At 39.2% G+C, this 23,495-nt stretch overlaps 1 protein-coding gene and 1 long non-coding RNA gene across 3 annotated transcripts in view; both read right to left on the minus strand.

The window, feature by feature from the left end:
* Positions 1-2,375: 2,375 nt before the first annotated feature.
* Positions 2,376-3,809, minus strand: LOC123940788 (60S ribosomal protein L34-like). Its single transcript, XM_046003695.1, is given in 2 exon segments — positions 2,376-2,763; positions 3,762-3,809. Coding segments are annotated over 2 exon segments (411 nt in total). The 3' UTR covers positions 2,376-2,400.
* A 2,854-nt stretch (positions 3,810-6,663) lies between these two features.
* LOC123940861 overlaps positions 6,664-23,495 on the minus strand; it is a 128,103-nt gene continuing 111,271 nt past the window's right edge. The window contains exons 3-5 of one of the 2 annotated variants that reach the window (XR_006818105.1): positions 8,863-8,978; positions 7,985-8,054; positions 6,664-6,809 (exon numbers count right to left, since the gene is read on the minus strand). This is a non-coding gene — a long non-coding RNA (uncharacterized LOC123940861). The remainder of the gene's footprint in view (positions 6,810-7,984; positions 8,055-8,862; positions 8,979-23,495) is intronic. The other variant, XR_006818104.1, reaches the window with a different exon arrangement.

A 23,495-nucleotide genomic window follows, 5' to 3' on the forward strand; every position in this document is an offset into this window, starting at 1 on the left:
GTGCACTTGAAAAGAATATGTATTCTACTGTTTTAAGACAGAGTGTTCTGAATATATCTATAAAGCCCATCTCGCCAGTGTGTCATCCAAAGCCATTGTTTCTTTGATTTACTATTTAGATGATCTGTCCATTGCTTTAAGTGGGGTATTAAAGTCCCCTACTGTTATTATGTTATTATCAATTAGTTCTTTTATGTTTGTTATTATTTTTATTTGGGTTACAAATATTTAGGTGCTGCCATGTTGGGCATATAAATATTTACAATTGTTATGACTTCTTGTTGGACTATCCCCTCTATTACATAGTACTCTTCTTTGTCTCTTGTTACAGTCTTTATTTATTTTGATGTTCTTATTTGTCAGATATACGTATTGGTACTCCAGCTTTCTTTTGTATGTTAAGTGTTTCTCCATCCTCCAATTTTCAGTCTGCAGGCACCTTTAGGCTTACAGTGAGTCTCTTGGGGTGCCTGGATGGCTCAGTCAGTTGAGTGCCTGTCTTCAGCTTGGGTCATGATCTTAGGGCCCTTGGATTGAGCCTTGGGTCTGGCTCCCTGCTCAGCAGGGAGCCTGCTTCCCCCCTCTCTCTCTGCCTACTTGTGATTCTCTCTCTCTTAGTCAAATAAATAAAGTCTTTAAAAATATATATTTTTTTTAATATTTTATTATTTTAATACTTTAATACTTTAATACTCTCTGCCTACTTGTGATTCTCTCTCTCTTAGTCAAATAAATAAAGTCTTTAAAAATATATATTTTTTTAATATTTTAATATTTTAATACTGATTTTAAATCCAGTAGTCTTACTGGTATTTCCTTGTATATTAATGACTTCTTTTGTGCTGCTTTAAATTTTTTTCTTTAGCACCATATTTTGCAAATTTAATCACTGTATGTCATGACATTGGCCTGCTTTTGTTGATTTTAATGGGAGTTTTCTGTGCCTCCCAGATCTGGTTATCTGTTTCCTTCCCCAGACTAGGAAAGTTTTCAGCTATTATTTCTTCAAATAAATTTTTAGCCTCTTTTCCTCTTTCTTCTTCTTCTAGGACTCCTATAATGAAAATGTTATAACTTTTGATGGAGTCACTGAGTTCCCTTAATCTATTCTCATTTTGGATAATTCTATTTTCTCTCCTTGTTCAGTTTCATTGCTTGCCATTTCTTCGTATTTTAGGTCATTAATTCATTCTGCTTCTTCCAGTATGTTGTCCATTATATCAAGTGTGTTTCTAATCTCATTTATTGTACTCTTCATCTCTGATTCTTTTTTAGCTCTTTTATCTCTGTGATAAGGATCTCATTGATGTCCTCTATTCTTTTCTCAAGCCCAGAGACTATTCTTATGATCATTGCTTTAAATTCTCCAGCAGGCATGTTACTTATACCTGTTTCACTTAAATCTCTGGTTGTGCCCTTGTCTTATTCTTTCATTTGGCATAAATTCCTCTGTCTTGGCTCTTTTCCTAAGTCTGTGCCCTCTTCTGTGTGTTAGAAAGCTAGTTATGTCTCCTGCTCCTGAAAGTAGTGGCCTTATGAAGAAGAGGTCGTGAAGTACCCAGGGCCTGATGCTTCAGGGAGTGTCTCCTGTGTGTGCCATGTGTGCTATGCTGTTGTGTTCTGGCTGCTTGTCCTTCAGGCCAGTCATCTGCAGAGACTCTCCTTGACTGCTGGGGGCAGTGTTTGATCCATGGCCCAAATGTGGAGTGTTTTAACTAGGTGTGTTTTGGTCTGCTTGTGAAATGAGACCCAGTCTTACATTGGCATGGTAAGAGCAACAGACATAAACTGAGTGTGGGAGAAAAAAGGGAGCTGGAATTGAAAATTGAAAGAGCTGTTTGTGAGATCAGGAGAGATTCCCACAGACTTCCAAAATAACCATGTGAGGTACAACGGGTAAGGAAGAAAATCAAATTTAAGGACATCTATTAAATTATCTGCCCAGCATTGTTATCTGGGATTTTTCCACTAACATCCCAGCTTCCCTACAAAGGCGCGCGCGCGCACACGCACACACACGCGCACACACATCCCAACTTGACTGTGGCTACAGTCAGTTCTAGAGTTTGGCTTCATCACTGTTAAGCGTAGTTGACTGGTTCAAGGTGGATATCTGAGCCAATATGATTTCATCAGTATCTTCAAGAACTTTTTTATTTTATCTTATTTTTCCCAAGGACTTTTTAAACAAACATTTTATTTTAGAAAATTTTCTATTCGCAGAAAAGTTGTGAAGATAGTGTATCTCACACCCACACCTTGTTTTCCCTATTGTTAACACCTTACATTAGTATAGTACATTTTTTATAAACAGTGAACCAATATTGATATATTACAATAAGACTTGTTTTATTTTTTTTAGCCTTTTGATTTTTTTATTACTCAAAAATCTTCATTTTTTTATTTAGCTTTCTGACTCTGTGCTTGTGCCTTCAACACTTTCACAACGATTTTCTGCTCCTCGATAAGGAAAGCATGCTTGATCCTGTCACGAACACACTTAGCACACATGGAATCACTATAGACCCTGCTGACATGTTTTTTCATTTTAGACAACCTTATAAGCACGTTAGGTCTCACAGCATGAACTCCTCAAAGTCAGCCTGGGCACATGCCACATGCAGATTTTGGTGCTTTCCCAACCTTCTTGGTATAAAGGTAAATGATTCTATTACTCGGGGTCCGGGACAGCCCAGTTTTGTTAGAGGCTGTATTGTAGGACAGCCTATGACAGTAGGTCAAACACTGGACCGTTCTGAATGCCTACGGATGCCGTCCCCCAAGACTTACTTTATTTTTGATGACCTTCACAGTTTTGAAGAGTACTGGTCAGGTATTTTGTAAAATGTCCCTCAGTTGAAACTGATCTGTTTTTCTCCTGATAAGATTAAGGTTATAGGTTTTGAGGGAAAAGGCCACAGGGATAAATTTTCCTTCCTATCACATCATGTAAGGGTGCTTACTATCAACACGACTCATCAGCACCACTGATGTTACTTGTGAACACTGAAAACTGACTTGTCTGTTTTCTCCACTGGAATAGGGAAAGTTACTCTTTCCCTATTCCCATTCTGTAGCATTTAAAAGGAAGTTGCTATGCAAAATCCACACTTCAGGAATAAAGAGTTATGTTCCACCTATATAAGTATCTACATAAATTATTTGAAATTTTTCTACAGGAGATCTTTCTTTCATCGTTTATTTATATTAGTATGAGTTCATGGATATTTCTTTTATACTTTGAGTTATAATTCAACACTACATTCTTGGTTGTTCAAATTATTCTAGCTTTGGATATCAGCAGTTCTTGCTCCAGAGATTTTTGGACTGGTTATAGGAGACTTTCTGTGTAGCTAAGTATATTTTATATAAAACTCAAAATTGTCAGAAGCCACTTTTTTCTGCCAAAATAGAGAAGTGATGGAATTAAGTGTACAGAGAGAAAGGAAAGAATAAGAAACCACCCAAAAAAGCAAAAGCAGATACCTTTACTCCTTCGCTTCATGTTAGACCTTCATCCTGAGACCCTGTTATCCTATCCTGAGGTTCTGGGTGCCATTCCAGTTTGTGCAAGCAAAATCCCTCTTTTTTCCTAAATTAGATCTATTTCTTCAACCTAAAGCGTTAAAGCTACAGAAAGATACTGCATAATTCAGGCGAGGGCACGGTAAAGGAATTGCACATAATGGCCCTTGATACATAGAGGTCGAGGGTTTGTATTTCCCTCAGTTCCTGTCCCATTCTGCCCTTCTCAGTCCTGCCTTGGAGGCTCTGACGATAACTGCTATCAACATCCCAGCACTGCCCATCTCTGGAATCAATAAGATCCAGACCAGGTGTCTTTACCCTCTAAACTGAATTTAGATACCTTGGCATCTGAATAAGCATTTGACAGAAGCTTCCCAAGTGACACTAAAAACCAGCACTGCCTAAAGGATTCAAATCATGAGTCCCTCTCCTCTAGCTATCCCAGGAAATTTGATGCTAGGCTGGTAGAACTTGAGATTCCCTCTTTATTTTGATCTTAGTCCCCTGACCCTGCAGCATCTCTTCTGCTGTTCTGGTCAGTTTTCCAGTTTTATGAGAAACATTCCTACTACCTCCACTATGCTTCCCTGACTCCACCCAACTTTTTTTTTATATATATATTTTTGTACCATTTTCTCCAGTCCCTGGTGGTAAGTCCCAAAATATCACATTGGTACTCAGTGTTTGCGTACAATACTATATATTATGATGACAGTATAAGAGTTAAAGAGAAATTTCATTCTATTTCAAGAACAAACTTTTAAGGTAGATACTATTCCCATATCACAAATTAGAAAACTGTCATTCAGAGAGATTCACTGACTTCTCTGTCACAATATAGGGTGAAGGTGGGATTCAACCAATGACTTCTGATTGCAGGAGCCATGCTTCTGTGGTACCATACAGCATACATTAAAAATTATTGAGTTAAGCTGAATCCCTATTCTCTGGTTGAAGGGAACATATAGTGATCTTATGTGTCAGCCTTCTTGATATGGCCAAGAAAACTATTAGATATGCATATATAACCAACGTAGTGCCCATCTATATCATCATTTTACAGAAATTCTTACAGAGTGGGTTTTTCCTTTCACAAATATATTGTAGTAGGTATGAGAAAGTTAGAGAATAAACCTCATTTGTGATCATTAGTAATTTGTTATAATAACTAAAAACAGGATTTCAGCATTATCTTTTATAGTTAAAATATATGACAATGACAGACATTTTAGGAGTTGGATTATATTTTGTTTTAATTGGAAGCTAAAAGTCAGCTCCACTGAAAGGTATATAGAGGACTTTAGTGCAAACTTGTTTAGACTGGGAAATTTACTGACTGCCATTTGTTTGACAGTTGTGCATATTTCCAATCAAGTTGTTGTCTTAGTTTCTATTGGTGCTCTAACAAATTACAATATATTTACTGGCTTAAAACAGCAAAATGTACTATCTTACTGTTCTATAGGTGAGAAGTCTGACAAGGTTATCACTGGCCTAAATTCAAAAGCTATGTTCCTTTCTGGATCTTGAGGGCAGGATTCATGTCTTTGCTCATTTGGGTTGTTAGCGGAATTCATTTCCCTGTAGTTGTAGGAATGAAGTCTCCATGTCAGCTGAGAGCTATTTCCAGCTCCTAGAGACCACTATATTTCTTGGCCCTTGGTCCCCTTCCTCCATCGTCAAACCCGGCAATGGTGGTTGGGGTGGGGGGCAGGATTCAAATCTTTCTCTCACTTCAAATCTCCCCTCTTTCTTCTTTCTCTTCTCTTTGACCCAGCCTGGAAAGTCTCTCTACTTTTATGGACTCACCTCTTTAGATTAAGTCCACACAATCCAGGATAATCTCCCCATTTGAAGGTCTGTTCTTTTAATCAGAACCACAAAGTCCCTTTTGCCAAGTAAGGTAACATATTCACAGGTTCCGGGCATTAGTGCATGGGCATATTTGGGGGGAGCTATTATTCCACCTACTGCAGCTGCCAAGTCACTGTAACTTTTAACCTCATAGACCTTTACAGTAACTTAAACCCACATTCATTTGCTTCAATAGAATAAAGAAAATGGATAAAGAAGATGTGGTATATATACACAATGGAATACTATGCAGCCATCAAAAGACATGAAATCTTGCCATTTGTGACGATGTGGATGGACCTAGAGGGTATCATGCTTAGTGAAATAAGTCAACCGGAGAAAGACAACTATCATATGATCTCCCTGATTTGAGGACATGGAGAAGCAACATGGGGGGTTAGGGGGATAGGAGAAGAATAAATGAAACAAGATGGGATTGGGAGGGAGACAAACCATAAATGACTCTTAATCTCACAAAACAAACTGGGGGTTGCTGGGGGGAGGTGGGGTTGGGAGCGGGGGAGGGGGTTATGGACATTGGGTAGGGTATGTGCTATCGTGAGTGCTGTGAAGTGTGTAAACCTGGCGATTCACAGACCTGTACCCCTGGGGATAAAAATACACTATATGTTTATTAAAAAAAAAAAAAAATTGGAAGGGGAGGCGAACCATAAGAGACTATGGACTCTGAAAAACAACCTGAGGGTTTTGAAGGGTCAGGGGTGGGAGGTTGGGGGAACAGGTGGTGGGTAATAGGGAGGGCACGTTTTGCATGGAGCACTGGGTGTTGTGCAAAAACAATGGAATACTGTTACGCTGAAAAAATAAGTAAAATGGAAAAAAAAAAGAATAAAGAAAAACATTTTAATCATTTATCTTCATTTGTTTTTTTCTTAATTTTTCTTCCACCAATAACCTTGTCTTCTGCCCACAAAATTTATCAAATGAATTTAGGTTTTTGTGGGGTTTCTTTAGATTTTATTTATTTATTTGGAGAGAGAGAGAGCACATGAGTGGGAGAAGGGGCAGAGGGAGAGGAAAAGAAAGAATCTCAAGCAGACTCCACACCGAGCATGGAGTCCAAAGCTCGGTTAAATGATCCTGAGATTATCACCTCAGCTGAAATCAAGAATCAGATGGTTAACCAACAGAGCTATCCAGGTGCCCCTCAAATGAATTTATACAAAAATTTATATTAATTTTTTATTTATATTTATATTTATTTATATTAATTTTTCTAAATGATTTTCATGAACAACACATTTGACAAGTTCTGTTTGCCTTCTTTTCATTTCATCATACAACCCATTCACTGACTTAATTTAATCTGAAAGGGATTTAGACTGCTTTGTCTCTTCTTGAATGTTGAAATGATGCTTTCACAGCAGACAGGTTTCCTGAGGAATAGGAATCCCTTGTGCTTTTCTCTATAAGGAAATTAAAGTTTTCAGTTTTACCAGAGTTAATTCCATCTTTGAACAATGGCTGGTTAGCTTTTAAATAATTCAATCTAACTCCTACTCACCATTAATAAAACATTCAAAATACTGCTTAATTAACATAAACTGACTTTTTTCCAATGGCCAATTGCCCAGAAAATACATTACACAAATCTCTAGTTCTCATTTTCTCTGTCAATACTTAGCAACTTAGCTTCTATATTAGAAAGGTTAGAAGAAATAAGAAGTACAATTGAAAATCAATTGCAATTATTGTAATTCTTTCTTAGTAGCTCTGGTAAAGGACAGATATTCAGTTATAATTATAATGAAATGAAACTTACCTACTTTTTTTAGCTTTTTCTTCAACTCCCTGAAAAGGTATACTAAGTCTAATTCTCTGTGCCTCTTTTCCTTTCCATCCTTCTTCCTCATGATCTTATAGACAACGAGCTCCAAATATAACATCTATGCAGATGAATCTCAAGTCCAATGGCCCATTTTCTCATTCCCAACAAAGCTGTATTTGAATACCACTTATTTTTTTTTCTAAAGATTTATTTATTTGAAAGAGAGCAAGTATGAGAGAGAGGAGTGAAGGAAGAGGGAGAGAGAGCATCCCAAGCCAACTTTGTACTCAACACAGAGCCCAGCTTGGGACTAGATCTCACAACCCTGAGATCACGACCTGAGCAGAAACCAAGAGTTTAATGCTTGACTGACTGCACCACCCAGATGCCCCAAACAGTCCTTATTAATGGAAAATAACAAAAACATTAGTCATTAATTTTACTATCATTACAATTACTGTACTTAAAGAGTTGAAGATGGAGAACACAAAGAAGGCAGGACAAGAACGCGCTGGTGGAATGTCTTGGAAATCAACAGAAATGAGGAATTTGATCATGTGGTATTGGAAAGTAAGCCAACTCATTCACCACTACTGAATTCTACACACAACTGAAGGAGAAAGAGAACTGAGACAAGGTCGTTGGTCAATTGGCTAATGGCTCTTCTAAATGTAATGACAATTTAAGCTGCCAAAACAGTATATGAGAGAATCTGTTTTCTGGACTATTTGGCAAAGGATGTCAAGAAATGGTATGTGAGGAACTGAAAATGCATCTATCAATGGATTTTTCAAGGTATAAATATGATGATACCTCGACACTCCATCTCCTGAGATAGGGCTTAGTTCACAAGGCAGTCCGCTGCCATTGAGTCTTCCATGTCCTGGGCAAATAAATGCTCAATACTCTTAGCTTTACAAAAACATGAAACAACACCTTTGTTTTGTTTTGTTTTTAGAGAGAGAGTGTGCAAGCAGATGGGAGGGGCAGAGGAAGAGAGGGAATCTTAAGCAGACTCCATGTTCAGCATGGAGCCTGACATGGGGCTCCATCTCATGATCCTGAGATCATGACCTGAGCTGAAGAGTCAGACACTTAACTGACTGAGCCACCCAGGTACGCCCAACACCTTTGCTCTTGATAGTGTTTGATGAGTTCCTTGAATACCATCAGCTTTATAGGCCCCCAGGCATGTAGTAGTGCCTGAGGGCCCAGCATATTCAATGTCAGAGTAGACTGCCTTGCTAGAATACAGCATGCACAGCTACTCTGCCTGTGAGCTCCCTAGGGAAGCATATACATATATCCAACTTCATGGATTCTGCTTCCCTGTTGCTGGCATTGAATCTAGGCAGCGGAAAGGAGAGATACATAAGTAGTAAATCAGGAACCACATGAACTTGGGAATTCAGCCATTCTATCAATCTTTGGAACAATGGCTTCTTGATTACCCTGGAATTTCTCATTTCATTATATCTGCTTGTATTTGTTATCTGTTCCTGTAAAACAGATTACCTGAAAATTTAATTTCTTAAATCAACAATCATTCAAAATCTCAGTGTCTGTGGGTCAGGAATTTGGAAGCAGCTTAATCAGATGATTTTGGTATAGGATCATTCATGTGATTGATAATCAAGATGTTGGCCAGACCTACGGTCATTTGAAGGCTTAACTGGGGCTGGTGTACTCACGTCCAAGCTCATTCATCACGCATGTCTGTTAGCCAGAAGACTCAATTCTATGCCATGTGGTTCTTTCTATACAATAACATGGCAGTTGGCCCAGTAAGTGATCTGAGAGACAGCAACTACCAAAAAAAAAAAAAAAAAAAAAAGTGTAAAAATATATTATGTGGCTCCTATAATCTCTAGGAGGACCAGATGGTCAGTCTGGAGGGTTGTGCAGGCAAAAGCAGCACCCAAACTGGTAGGACTCTCTCCAGGGGCAATATCTCAGATGACATTATTGGGAACACACACTGTGATTCAAACCACTGATACTAAACATTAAAAAACACAATCTGCACCACTGATTCCCCTAAAAGTCATATTTTCCTTGCCAGAAAAGAATGGATTCTGTTTGGCACATAGTCCTCAAGTTGACTCTTCCACATCAGAATCTTAAGCACTTCCTTGGTAAAACCAATGTCTATGCCTTAAATATTAAAGGAGACCGACAAAATTAATTTCTGATTTCTATCTGGGGGAGGATAACTTCCGAATATGGAAAATTTCCCAAACTAAAGTATGGTATTCCAAAGATGCTGGACAATAACAAAGACTAAAATGGTCTACTCCACAAAATCACAAAATCGAAAAATACCCCCTTCTGTATTTAAATTTGCAAACAACAGTAAAAAACCATGATCTACAATCTAACATATTTATATAGAAACTTATTATAATATTTTATAATAATATAAACCATGATATCTATAATATCTATGAACCATGGATATCTATAATATCCATGACCTATAGGTATTACCCTTATATCTATATCATGAAAGTGTTGCTATCACGACATTTTATAATCTGTGAACTAAATTGTAAAGTTAAACACTACCAGTACACTTTATATATAAGGACAGAGTATTTGTTAAAATAAATAATTGAGAAAGCAAGAGTGAAAACAGAAATAAATAATGCAGGGAGGTCTGGGTGGCTCAGTCAGTTAAGCGTCTTCCTTCAACTCAGGTCATGATCTCAGGGTCCTGGGATTGAGCCCCACATCCATCAGGCTCCTTGCTCAGCAGGGAGCCTGCTTCTCCCTCTCCCTCTGCCACTCCTCCTGCTTGTGCTCTCTCTTTCTCTTTCTCTCTGACAAATAAATAAACTCTTTAAAAAAAATAGATAATACAGTTCTGCAAGTGGCCATAAGGCTAGGGTTGACAAGACTTACTTCTTCCACCACACCTTCTATGTTCCTTTGTTCTAAGTCAGCAGCTCAGCTCTTTGGGGCTATTTACCTAGTGAAATTCCTAATGGATAGGAGGGCTTAGTGCCCAAGTATATGGAATTACAGCAGTCTACATTAATTTTTACCAATGTCAGTGATGATATGAGAAAGTCTAATTTGTTGAAGCTGCACATAATCTGAGTGTTGGTTATAGTCACTATGCTACCTTGTTTATGAACCCATTAAGCAAGTACTACAGAAACTAGAAAAAAAAGAAAAGAAAAAACTAGAATGACAAGTCCTCTTGTCTACTTGATCTTTGAGATCCTCTCTGCAATGGGTCACCTCTCATAGACATATACATAAGGCATATATATTCTCATATCCCAAAAGACGCATCTACCTATCACTTCCTCAAGTGTCCCTACCAGTCCTCCCATATTATTCCATACAATTCTGTGAAAATATTCTGTATATTGATCCATTTCCTCAGGCCATCTCTCTTTCCAGACCAATTAGGTAATGAAATAGTCGGGTCCAAACTTTGCCAATGAAGAGGATTTCTCTTCTCCACATTCCTTCAAGACCACCTCTAACTCTATTTTTTTTTTTAAGATTTATTTATTTGTTTATTTATTTGTCAGAGAGAGACAGTGAGAGAGGGAACACAAGCAGGGGATAGTGGGAGAGGAAGAAGCAGGCTTCCCTTCGAGCAGGGAACCTGATGTGGGGCTTGATCCCAGGACCCTGGGATCATGAACCAAGTCAAAGGCAGATGCTTAATGACTGAGCCACCCAGGCACCCTAAAATAAATCTTTAAAAAAACAAAAAGTACCTTACCTGAAACCTGAAACTTTTACCTAGTATTAATCTGTGGAAGCGAGAAACAAGTAAATAAATACTGTAATGTTTAAAAAATGGAGCTTACTAATACCTTTTCTGAAAGGTATTTTATCTCACTTATCAATTATTTAAGTGTATTAATCTTTAATCTCCTGAACTTTTGAAAATTACAGAAATTAATAAAACACCTACACAAACATGACTCCAACACATAAAGCATTTCATATTTTTCCAGTTATCTACCATAGGCACTCTATGGCTCTTCTTATAATCTCAGTAAATGTTTCTTTGAATAACTTATGGGATCATCACTAATGTGGTAGAGCAGAAATAGTGTAAACTTTGGAGCCTAAAATCATCTAGATTAAATTCTAATCTCTAATATTTACCAATTCTGTGACCTGGGGGAAATTAGTTAGGCTAAATCATGGTCCCTCCAAAGATATCCACATTCTAGTCACTGGGACCGGTGAATATGTCACCTTACATGCAAAAGGGACAGATGTGACTAAATTATGGATCTTGAGATGGAGAGATTATCTAGGATTATCCTGGTGGGCCCAATGTGATTACAAAGGTCCTTAAAAGAAGAAGGCAGGAAGATCAGAATCAGAGCTGTGAGGATAGAAGCAGAAACTGGAGGAACACAGACCTGCTACAACCTGATTTTCGAACTTCTGACCTCCAGAATCGTAACAATACTTTTGTGTTGTTTTTAATGACTAAAATTGTGGAAATTTGTACAACGGAAAACCAATCCAGGCTCTCTAGACCTTACTTTCTTTGTGGGAAAACTGAACTAATATATTTATACCATGAGGATTAAAAATAATTTTAAAGCACCCAGAACATAGTAAGTACTCAGTGAGTAGCAACTATTATGACAGGTTCTATATTGTTAGAGGTGAAGCTTAGTGTATTGATTAGACGTTTAAATGCTAAAGTTCAGACTGAAGGGTATTTCTTTCCAGGCTCCACTACTGGCCAACTCTAGGTTCATTTGTAAAATGAAATTAAGGATATGTCATCTCTTAAGACTATTGTGAGGTTACCAGTCAGAATGGCTAAAATTTACGAGTCTGGAAATGACAGATGTTGGTGAGGATGTGGAGAAAAGGAAAAACCTCCTCCACTGTTGGTGGTAATGCAAGTTGGTGCAGCCACTGTGGAAAACAGTATGGATGTTCCTCAATAAGTTGAAAACAGAGCTACCCTACGACCCAGCAATTGTATGAGTGGGTATTTACGTCAAAGATACAAACGTAGTGATCTGAAGGGGCATGTGCACCCCAATGTTTATAGCAGCAATGGCCACAATAGCCAAACTATGGAAAGAGTCTAGATGTCCATCAACGGATGAGTAGATAAAGAAGATGTGGTGTGTGTGTGTATAAATATATATATATATGTACATATACATACATATATGCACACACACACATATATATATGATGGGATAATATGCAGCCATCAAAAAATGAAATCTTGCCATTTCCAATGATATGGATGGAACCAGAGGGTATTATGCCAAGTGAAATAAGTCAATCGGAGAAAGACAACCATATATGATCTCACTGATATGTGGAATTTGAGAAACAAGGCAGAGGATCATAGTGAAAGACAGGGAAAAAATGAAACAAGAAACAAAAGAGGGAAAAAACGAAACCCAAGAGGGAAACAAATCTTAAGAGACTCTTAAAAGAAACAAACTGAGAGTTGCTGGAGGGGAGGAGTGGGGTGGAAGGAATGGGGTGACTGGGTGATGGACATTAGGGAGAGCATGTGCTATGGTGAGTGCTGTGAATTGTGTAAGACTGATGAATCACAGACCTGTATCCCTGAAACAAATAATACATTATATAATAATTTAAAATTAATTAATTAGTTAATTAATTAAAAGTAGGGGGGAAAAGACTGTTGTGAGGATTAATTGAAATATTTCATATAAAATCTGGCCCCACGTCTGACGTAAGGTTAGCGCGTAGTAAGTACTGGCTCCGACTACCACTGCTATTCCAACTCCTGCTGTTTGGTTTTGCAGTTTCACCGTTGAAGCATCCAAAAACTATCTCTGTAATTTAAAAAGATGTCCCTGTAATTTCCTGCCACCAGATGACCACATTTTGCCATGGCCACTCACACCGAACTTCAAAGAATGAGGTGGGCCTGGGGCTGAAAATGGTAGCTCTATCCCGGACTCACCCAGATTTAACCTTAACTATTAATTCCCCCCAGTTCCATTCCAAAGAGAAGAAAAAAAAAACCCTCTTTATTAAAATAACTAAACAAGGCTTCAGTATACTATAATAAATACTAAAACCAACGTTCTTGCTTTATTAAACTAAATCCTTAAGATACAATTACATTTCTTCTTTCTTGTCCTAAGCATGTCTTTAACAGCTTATTGTCAGCTGGATTTCTTCCTGACCATTGCATAATTTAAAGTATATAGTCTAGTACTCACATTTAAATAAATCACAAGGGGTGTTTTAAACAGTCCCTGTTTCAGTACCTTTCTTACACTTATGAATTGTGTTATAAATTAGAGATAAAGTATAACAGTAAATATAAATCAAAATGTTGAACATGCAGAGTCATGACTTATTACTAGTCGAAAAGCACTTAGAGGGGCACCCCGCTGACTCATTCCATCATTGAGGCAACTCTCAATCTCAGGGTCATGAGTTCAAGCCCCACATTGGGCAAAGAGCCTACTTTAAAAAAAAAAAAAAGGCACTTAGAAAGTGAGAAACTGAGAAAAATAGAGGGAATTAATTTCCGGTTTTCATGGGGTTTTCTTCTGATAGTATGTTCACGAACATCACCATCACTGTCACCATGAAAAACCACAAAGAGAAAAAGAACACTGAGCTTACACGGAAACAACCCACTTTCTGTTTTAGGTGGGAGGACACGGCATGCACATTCACAATATTTGTATTTGTACCCATTCACGCCAACTGAGTCAGTCAACCTAAGAAATTTCTTGTCAGTGGACTAAATTTGAATTAGAGTGCATATATAATTTGTCCCCTAAACTAACACACTTTTGAGAGTAAAGGGGGGGCACACTTAGTAATTATGCCAGAAAATAGGTGTAAACTGGTGCTGTACTGGACAACCTGGGCACGTGGTCAATGTGGTCATCATTGTTTGAATGGGTGTGACATGACCTTGGCGGGAGACAACTGGAGGGGAAAGCAGGAAGGTACTAGCACTACACCACCATTCACTTTTAAGATTTATTTTATTTATTTTAAAGAGAGAGAGGGAGAGCAGGAGGAGGGGCAGAGGGAGAGAAAGAAAATCTCCCCCAGACTTCCCACTGGGCAAGGAGCCCCACGGTGGGTTTTAATTCCACAACCCTGAGATGGTGACCTAAGCCAAAATGAAGAGTCAAAGGTTTAACCAACTGAGGCACCCAGGTGCCCTAGAACTACACCATCCTAAAGCTGACTCCACCGGTATGTTCATGGCGCCCCTTGGCTTTCAGAGTATCCTTCGCATCGACTGAAAGAAAACCAGCCTCAATGCTTTATTCGTTGTCTGAGAACTACAGCCCAGGAAACTATTTCAGGTTGTTCTGAAGAACTCCAAAGCTTGGGCGCCTGGGTGGCTCAGTGGGTTGAGCCGCTGCCTTCGGCTCAGGTCATGATCTCGGGGTCCTGGGATCGAGCCCCGCATCGGGCTCTCTGCTCGGCGGGAGGCCTGCTTCCTCCTCTCTCTCTCTGCCTGCCTCTCTGCCTACTTGTGATCTCTCTCTGTCAAATAAATAAATAAAATAAAATAAAATAAAAGTCCCATGATCCCCATAAAAAAAAAAAAAAAAAAAAAAGAACTCCAAAGCTTATCAGCTACAGGAGATTGTATACACAAAAAGGGAAGGGAGTATATGGTACTAAGCAATTCTCCAAACTTTTGCGTGTCACAAGGTCTCATTTGTTACAGTTGTTCAAATTAAGGATTACTGATTTCCAATAGACATGAGAAAGACCCTTAGGTCATCTTACTACATTATGTATCTATCATTTCTGATTGTTTAAAAATATCGCTTGCATGCCTCTGCCGAACTGGTTTTTCCAGTTCTTGTTTTTTTTTTTTTAAAGATTTTATTTATTTATTTGACAGAGATCACAAGTAGGCAGAGAGGCAGGCAGAGAGAGAGAGAAAAGGGGAAGCAGGCTCCCCGCTGAGCAGAGAGGCTGATGCGGGGCTCAATCCCAGGACCCTGGAATCATGACCTGAGCCAAAGGCAGAGGCTTTAACCCACTGAGCCACCCAGGCACCCCTCCAGTTCTTGTTTTTGATTCCTCCTCGAAGTCACTTGAGACAGTCACTGAAGACTTATATCGTTCACCTAATGGAGCTTTAGTGTACATTTACAGGGATGCTTGGCACCCTGAGTCTCACACTTAGAACAGTGAACCAAGGAAGAAACCAGAAGCTCTGGATATTCACTGTCCCCAGTCTCATAATTATCTTCTTTCATGCTGTATCTCTGATGTAACTCCACGCCCATTTATTATTCACAAAATTTTAGTATCCTTATTTGCGAGGTACCTTTGGAGATGAATAAGAATGTCTTATGGAGCAGCAAATCCTATAGAAAGACAGATTAGCACACGAGCGTGCCTCAGTTCCAATCAGTGTTGACCTTGTTATGCAATGCAAGCAGAGGTTTGGAAATGTACATACAAAGAAGCAAGAGCACGAGGGGAGGCATGCCTAAGAAAATCTGAGGGAATAAGAGATGCACTTATAGAGGGTGTGACTCCTAAAATAAGAACCAACACTCTGGACATTCCAGGCAGAGGAAACAAAATAAAAAGGGCCAGAAACCTGAAACCCTGGTGCTGAGGGAAACTAGAGCATTTTGATGTAAGAGTATCCTGGGCTACGGATGGAATCGTGAGGGTGAAAACGGACAAAGGGCTTTGATAGCATCATGAAGCATTTCGTTTGCCAACCTAAGGAGCTTGGAATTTAACTCATCTGGTGTGAGCCTGGAAATCTTTACATATTTTTAGGTTCAGGAAAATTCTAATGCCATTCTGAAGTTGAGAGCCACTGAGACAGGAAAGTTTGTAGACTGGAATTAGGAGAAGGGGGTAGGTGTCACAGGGGAGAGGTAAAAACTACACCATGATAGGACGGATGATAAAGAGGTGATGTTCAGGGAGGCCTATAGGATGTAGGCATGCTCCAGCTCTCTGGCTTGGGCTACTGGATCAATTTTGATCACATTAAACTGTACCAGACCAGACGATGTTCCATAAGATTTCACCCAGGGAACAAGATGTTTCTCAAAGAAATAAAATTAACTAAATAAATAAGTACAACTTTCACAACATATCTGCTACATCGGAACTTTATTTGCTGGTGGAACAAGGATTTGGAAGATGCTGGCATTTTCAAGTTTTGATGCTAAACACTCATTAACTTCATAGTCTCTTTTTTGGGTAGGCAAGAGGGCAGAGAAACCCCCTCAGTGATACACAGATCAAGCAATTCCCAAACACCCCTCTGAAGATGCTACAGACTGATAGGTTAAGCCTTTACTTAACAGAATATTTTGGTTTTCACTTAGTAATAAGTTGTAAGAGGAGGATGAAGGAGGCTAAGTGCTATTTTTCCTGTTTCCCAGAGTTGACAACTGAAAACCACAGCTGAACACAGCAGGTCACTCACACCCGTCTTTTCCACTTACTCCCAAATGTCCAATCCTGTCTTTGACAAGAACAGTATTCTGTTTACCCCCACATGTCATTACTCTTCCCTTGCGGGAAGGAAAAGGCAAGTACACACGCTCATAAAACATGTCTTCAGGGCGCCTGGGTGGTTCAGTGGGTTAAACCTCTGCCTTCGGCTCAGGTCATGATCTCAGGGTCCTGGAATCGAGTCCCGCATGGGGCTCTCTGCTCAGTGGGGAGCCTGCTTCCCCTTCTCGCTCTGCCTGCCTCTCTGCCTACTTGTGATTTCTCTCTCTGTGCCAAATAAGTAAATAAAATCTTTAAAAAAAAAAAATGTCTTCATAGGTTCCGGAGGGACAAACCAATGAAGAGAGAAAGGTCAAAAGTCTAGGGGAGAATTAGAATTGCCGGGACGGGTTCTGGAAAAGGTGGGACGGCATGGGACCTCCACAGACAAGAGGACGACCTTTCACCAGGAGAAAGGACAAGTAAGGACGCAGGGGACTTTTTAGCAACGTGTTGGAAACTGAGGCAAGCCACACTTGAGGAAGCAGGAAGAAAACCGGTGCTGGGTGTGAGAAGTTGGGAGTGTTTGGGGAGCTGACCATGGCGAGTTGGCACTGAGAGGCGGCAAGACAGGTTTAGCAGCATCGCACGCAGGACCGGCCATGTAGCTCATGGCTACATGGGGCAGGGCCCCGTCTGAAATGAAAAGCAGTGTTCCTTGTCCAAAATCATTAAGTATTTCAAGACGACAATAGCACAGCGTTGTAACAAGCACAAGCACGAGGTTAGGAGACTCAGAGGTCACACGCCCTGGTCATCGGTCGAGGGAGAAATGATTCTATAGATCTGTGCTGCCAGAAGCCTGACTGCCCACAAACCGGATTTGGGGTTCACTCTGCTGTTTCTAACCAAAATCTCTCTCCATGAGGAAGAAGAGAATCAGGTGGTGAGTCAGTTCCCTCTGATCACAGGCAGTTTTCAACCTCTTGATTCTGCAGCTGAGTGAGAACATTACTCTCTTTCTGTAATGGAAGGTGTTGATTTTTATTTGTGGGCAAGTCTTGCTTAATATCCCTAAGTCTTTGGGGGCGCCTGGGTGGCTCAGTGGGTTAAAGCCTCTGCCTTCCACTCAGGTCATGATCCCAGGGTCCTGGGATCGAGCCCCGCATTGGGCTCTCTGCTCCGCAGGGAGCCTGCTTCCTCCTCTCTCTTGGCCTGCCTCTCTGCCTAGTTGTGATTTCTCTCTATCAAATAAATAAAATATTAAAAAAAAATTCCCTAAGTCTTTGGCCAGATTGCTCCATGGGAAAAGCAGATAAATTTGAGCTTAAGAAGTGACTGCATTTCTAAAAACAGAAGTCACATCTTTAACACACAAAATTATTTCATTTCAAAAGACTAGAGAACATCTTTGCAGGGCTTTGGGGCGGGGGGAAGGTGTTTCTGTGAAACAGCTCTGAGACAAGCCAATTTCCTATATCCATGTAGAGGTTAAATGAGTTACAAGTCCTACTCTATAAACATTACAAGGCAGGTTTCAAATTATATTTAATTTCAGAAAATTGACATTTTATCAGGGTGTTTTCTTCCAACATAAATCCCACTTTCTTATAAAAAAAAAAAAGTGTGTTTTTTCCAAATAGAAAATTTTTCCAATTATTAGTTGGAAATATTTGCTTTAGAGCTAATGAGATAATCAAATATTTGTTTAACTACTTGAAAACCTGGCTTGTGTATATAACTTCTATAATTATTTTTGTTGCCATGAACTCTCAAAGATACTGAGCATTCCTGGTGGTTATGTTTTCAAAAATATTTATATTATCAGATCAGATGAAACTATTTTAACTATGTTTGTAGAGATTTTGTAGCAGCCAAAATGCACATGAAGAAACATTTTCAAAATAAATAAAGTAATAAAGATAAAACGAAGCAGGTAGTATCTTCTAGTCCTCCCTCCTGTCTTAAGGACATTTGTTAGTGTAAATATGCCATTTTTGAAAACCTGTAGGAATGTAAACTACAACCATTTCATTATATATGTAGCTCAATTTTTTTTTCCTTTTTTTACTACCATTACAGACCATTTCATGGAGTCAGGCTCACATCAAACATTGAACCTGCTAATTATCACATCTGTACTTTGAGCAGTCTGTCAAAATCTCTCTGTTTTTTCATCTGTGTAATGGAAGTTTTCATTCCTAAAATGATTATGGAAGCACCTTAGAAAATGTAATGCATATAGAGAGAGGAATTATTCACATCACCACTGTGTCTCAATCCTGACATCATTACAGTTGAAGACTTGGACATATACGATGCCTCTGAACCACAGCCCTTCAGCAATAATAAGTTTATAACAACAACAACCACAATGATAATAATAAACAGCAGCAGCAAAACTTACAGACTTAGATGAGGACTGACTGAGACTATATGATTAAAAACATCCTTCTCCACTATAAATAAATAGGTAGATACACAGATAGATGATTGATAGATCGTTAAGAACATACATAGATAACAGAGAAGGAGATCATGCTGTAGGAACACGGCTTGTACTCCAGAAATTCCCAGCACAACAGAGGACATAAAATGGATTAATAAATACAGCACATGGGAAGATTATAACTGCCCCAAAAATAGTATATGGGAACAATGCTGACTGATATCTCTCTTTCTAGAAGACGAGTTAGTCAGATCAAGAAGCCTACACTGGCGAAGAAGATATTAGGAACAGAGTGAAGGCATCCTGATCAGGCTAACTTGTGTTTTAGAAAAAGCAGCATTATCAGTCTGCATTTATTAGGTCCAAGCGGGACCAGCCACATAATTTGTGAGGCCCATGACAAAAGAAAAACGCAGGTCTCTTTGGTAAACTTTTCCTGGGAATTTCAGAATAGGGGCGGCTGACCATTAAGCTGAGGGCAGGACAGTTCGAAGCTCAGAACTGCCTGAGTGGCTGCACTGGCCTTGCCCTCAAACAGCAGAAGGCGACCGCTGCCTCCTCGAAGTTCACATAAAATAGACAACTCCTGAAACATAAGAAGGGGTCATGTGCCAGGCAGCCAATAAAGATGACGAAAGCTCATTATAGAAATAAAATATTTTTTCTCAGGCAGATAATCAAAGTTTTGAAGTTTCGTCTACTTGTTTCACTCCGGAACTCCTAAGTTTATCTCATAAAGAAGACCCTGACGGTAACACGCCTCTACAGCACAGAAAGATATACACAGCCACTCTCTCCTTCCCGGCTTCTTTCCATCAGAAACCATCTTAGAAGTCCCCAACATTTTTTCAAAGAAGTCTCCAACATTTTTTCAAAGTTAGGATTGATCCTAAACCATTCCCTTCTTCTGGCTCAAATCATTTCTTTTCTGTTGCACTGATAACGCATTGTTTTTCACTGTCCATCCATACATTTCGGGATCACATTCTCTCAGCCCAGTCATGTGATTCTGCCGGAGCTGAGCTGCCCTCCCATACCCCTATTCCTTTTTTTTTTTTTAAAGAGTGAGAAAGAGAGAGAAGAGCACACAAGAGAGCCGCAGTGAGGAGGGACGGGGGCAGTTGGGAGGGGTGATCCTCACAACCTGAGCTGAAACCAAGAGGAAGACACTTAACCCGACTGAGCCACCAGGGCACGCCATCCCTATTCCTTTTAATGCTAATAAGGCCCAGGCCCAACCAGGTTTAAAACCCCCTTTTTCTAGCCACAGTGGTCTGACCTGGACACTCTCAAACTTTTAACATACACTCCAAACAACTAGGGATCTTTTAATATGCAGATTCTGATTCAGCAGGACAAAGGGCCCAGGAGTCTGCGTTTCTAAGAAGCTCACAGAGGAAGCCTCTGTTGTCCATCTGTGGACAACATTGGGAGTGGCAGGACCTAGATATGTCCACAGGGTCTAGGGTTGTGCCCACTAACCGAAGCAGGTCAGTCAACACATAGAAAGCCAGGGATGGCTGAGCAGAGATGAAAAGAGAAGGTTAGACCTTTTTGTTTCTTCTTCCAGCTAGTTGTACCTGACGCCAGTTCCTCCTCGCTCCAGACATGCAGGCCAATAAATCTACTTTTTGTTTAAAGAAGGCTGAATCGGACTTCTTCACTTGCAACCAAAAGAATACCTAGAATATAAACTTTCTTGAGATCTGACAGTGCCCAGGCTGTCCTGAACACAAGGCTATTCCTTATTTGCTACCTTTGTAACCCACCTACCTTATAGAATTTTGAATTCTGACTCATGATTAAGAGAAATAACTAGGAACAAATATATCATTGCCAAATTACTTGTTACATGCTTGAAATTCACTTACTTTTCTGTTATATTAAATAAATAAAGCTAACAATACTTACAAGGCTTCTCTTTGATCCACTGAGTAAAAATAAGGTAGTCCTTAAAAAATTTTATTTCTAATCTGCTAGCTTCCTGTGTTTCCTGTTAACTTCTCTGTGGGTAACCATAACTTCTGGAACCAGGACAAGGGGTACAATACAGCTCCAGTCTGTTGCAGGAAACAGACATTTGTAGAACTAGACTGGTATTCTAAATAGCATGTTGTTGCGTCCTAAAATTCGTATGTGTCTACAAACTATACTTACCCATAAAAGTGAAAACTAATTGTTATTAATTCTTGTTAAAAACAAACTGAGATCATTTTGCATTTTTAAAATTGGGCTCTCTATTAAAGGCACTGTGGACTCAATTAATCATCCTCTATCCACATGGCATAAATGATTAATCACCCTTGGAGAATAGATAGGTGGCAATTCTGAAGACGAGGTTAAGTAAACACTTGGAGAAGTCTTCCTGGTAAAAAATGACTCATGGTTCTGAGAGGTGATAACGTCATTGTTCCCCGAAACAAACAGAACAGATATTCCCATTACAAGTACAAATAGTAGAGGAATTAGCAAATTCATAAAGCGTGGTTGTCAGCCTTTTGCTGGACAAATTTATACTGAGTCCAAGCAACAGCGGATCAACACTGTCATTTTGTAAAGCTAGGATAGATCAAGAGAGCAAAACAACTTAAACAGGTCAGCTCTTGCCCACAGCCTTTCTTCCTTTGGAGGACTTGTCTGTTTCCTTGGACCAGGCGAGGTGCCCTGCGTGGGCTCCTGTGGTAAGGGCAGAACCCCGTCACCTGCAGAACCACACCGCACCTGTTTGCCTTTCTGAATCCCTCGCTGCCTCTTCCCACAACCCTCTGCATAGTCAAGCATTTAGCACAAAGTTAGATTTTTAAATATCTGTTTACTACCTGGACAGGAAAGTTGGCAGATGCTTATATTACAACAAATTCAATTCAAATGTGAAGGGCACCTTTCGCTTGTAAGTTGCTTGCATAATGCTGATGTAATCTGCTTTGAAAAGAAATTCATACAGCATCAAGTTTGAATGTTTTTTACAATGTATTAACATGAAAAGGTTTGGTTTGCTATTGAGTTTGGCTAAAAAAAAAATAAAAAAAAAATCGGTGTTGTCCTTGCCTTTAAAAACATTCAACTCCAAAGTCATAATCAAGGGTTAAATACTATCAATGAAATAAAATTTTAAAAAAACAAGTAAGTACCTTACACACTGTCCCAAGGTTAAAGGAAGGAACTGGTATGTTTTTTCCTGCCATGAATTATATCAAAAACTACCACTAGAGGGAGCGTCATCTCTTCTTATTCACAGTAAACAGCCCACTGCACGGAAGACATATATTGCTATACCCATAAGCTAGTATTTACATGCTTCACTGTATGTCGTTAATTTATCCCTAAATTTTATATGATCCCAAATACAGATACATTGATATCTATAAAACAATAATTTCATTTATATTTATTGAATAATCATCAATGTATTCTCAAATGATCACTTTTCTTGAGGAACCTTACCTCTACATGTAATTTTTTCTCCATTTTCACAGCTCTATGGACATGACAAATAAAAATGTGTTCAGAATCAAAAGTAATAAACCTTTCCATTCCAAAAATAGGTAACAATTATGTATATGCCTAAATAAATTAAAGGGAAAAAAGATTTAGCAGCCATCTTTAATTTAGTGATGAGTTTCTCAAACTCTATCAGTGAAGAGCACACTTAGTGTCTCAGCAATTTTTTCATGATGTTCCAGGCCAAAGTAAATACCCAAAGTTCTGTTTATTAAGTAGTTAGAGTTATCAACTTAAGAAGTATTTAGGTTCTAAAAATATATATATTTATTTTCTAACAACTTCACAGCTGTTTGAAAAAAAAATACACATAAAGAAAAAATATTTTATTTCATCATTCCACACTTACCTATTATCAACTGTTTAACAAATAACCCCCAAAATTTAATGGCTTAAAAAACAAATAGAGGGGCCCCTGGGTGGCTCAGTGGATTAAGCCGCTGCCTTTGGCTCAGGTCATGATCTCAGGGTCCTGGGATCGAGCCCCGCATCGGGCTCTCTGCTCTGCGGGGAGCCTGCGTCCTCCTCTCTCTCTGCCTGCCTCTCTGCCTACTTGTGATCTCTCTCTCTGTCAAATAAATAAATAAAATCTTAAAAAAAAAAAAAACAAATGGAGTTGGGGCACCTGGGTGGCTCAGTGGGTTAAGGCTCTGCCTTCGACTCAGGTCATGATCTCAGGGTCTTGGGATCCAGCCCCACATTGGGCTCTCTGCTCAACAGGGAGCCTAATTCCCTCTCTCTCTCTGCCTGCCTCTCTGCCTAGTTGTGATTTCTCTCTGTCAAATAAATAAAATATTTTAAAAAAGTAGAGTTGACCCTTGAAAAACAAGGCATTAGGGGTACTACATATTAACTTTTGGCTCCCCCAAAACTTAACTACTAATAGCCTACTGCTGACCAGAAGCCTTACAGATAACATAGTTTATTAACATATAT

This window comes from Meles meles, chromosome 4 (genome assembly GCF_922984935.1).
Source record: "Meles meles chromosome 4, mMelMel3.1 paternal haplotype, whole genome shotgun sequence".
NCBI classification, from domain to species: Eukaryota; Metazoa; Chordata; class Mammalia; order Carnivora; family Mustelidae; genus Meles; species Meles meles.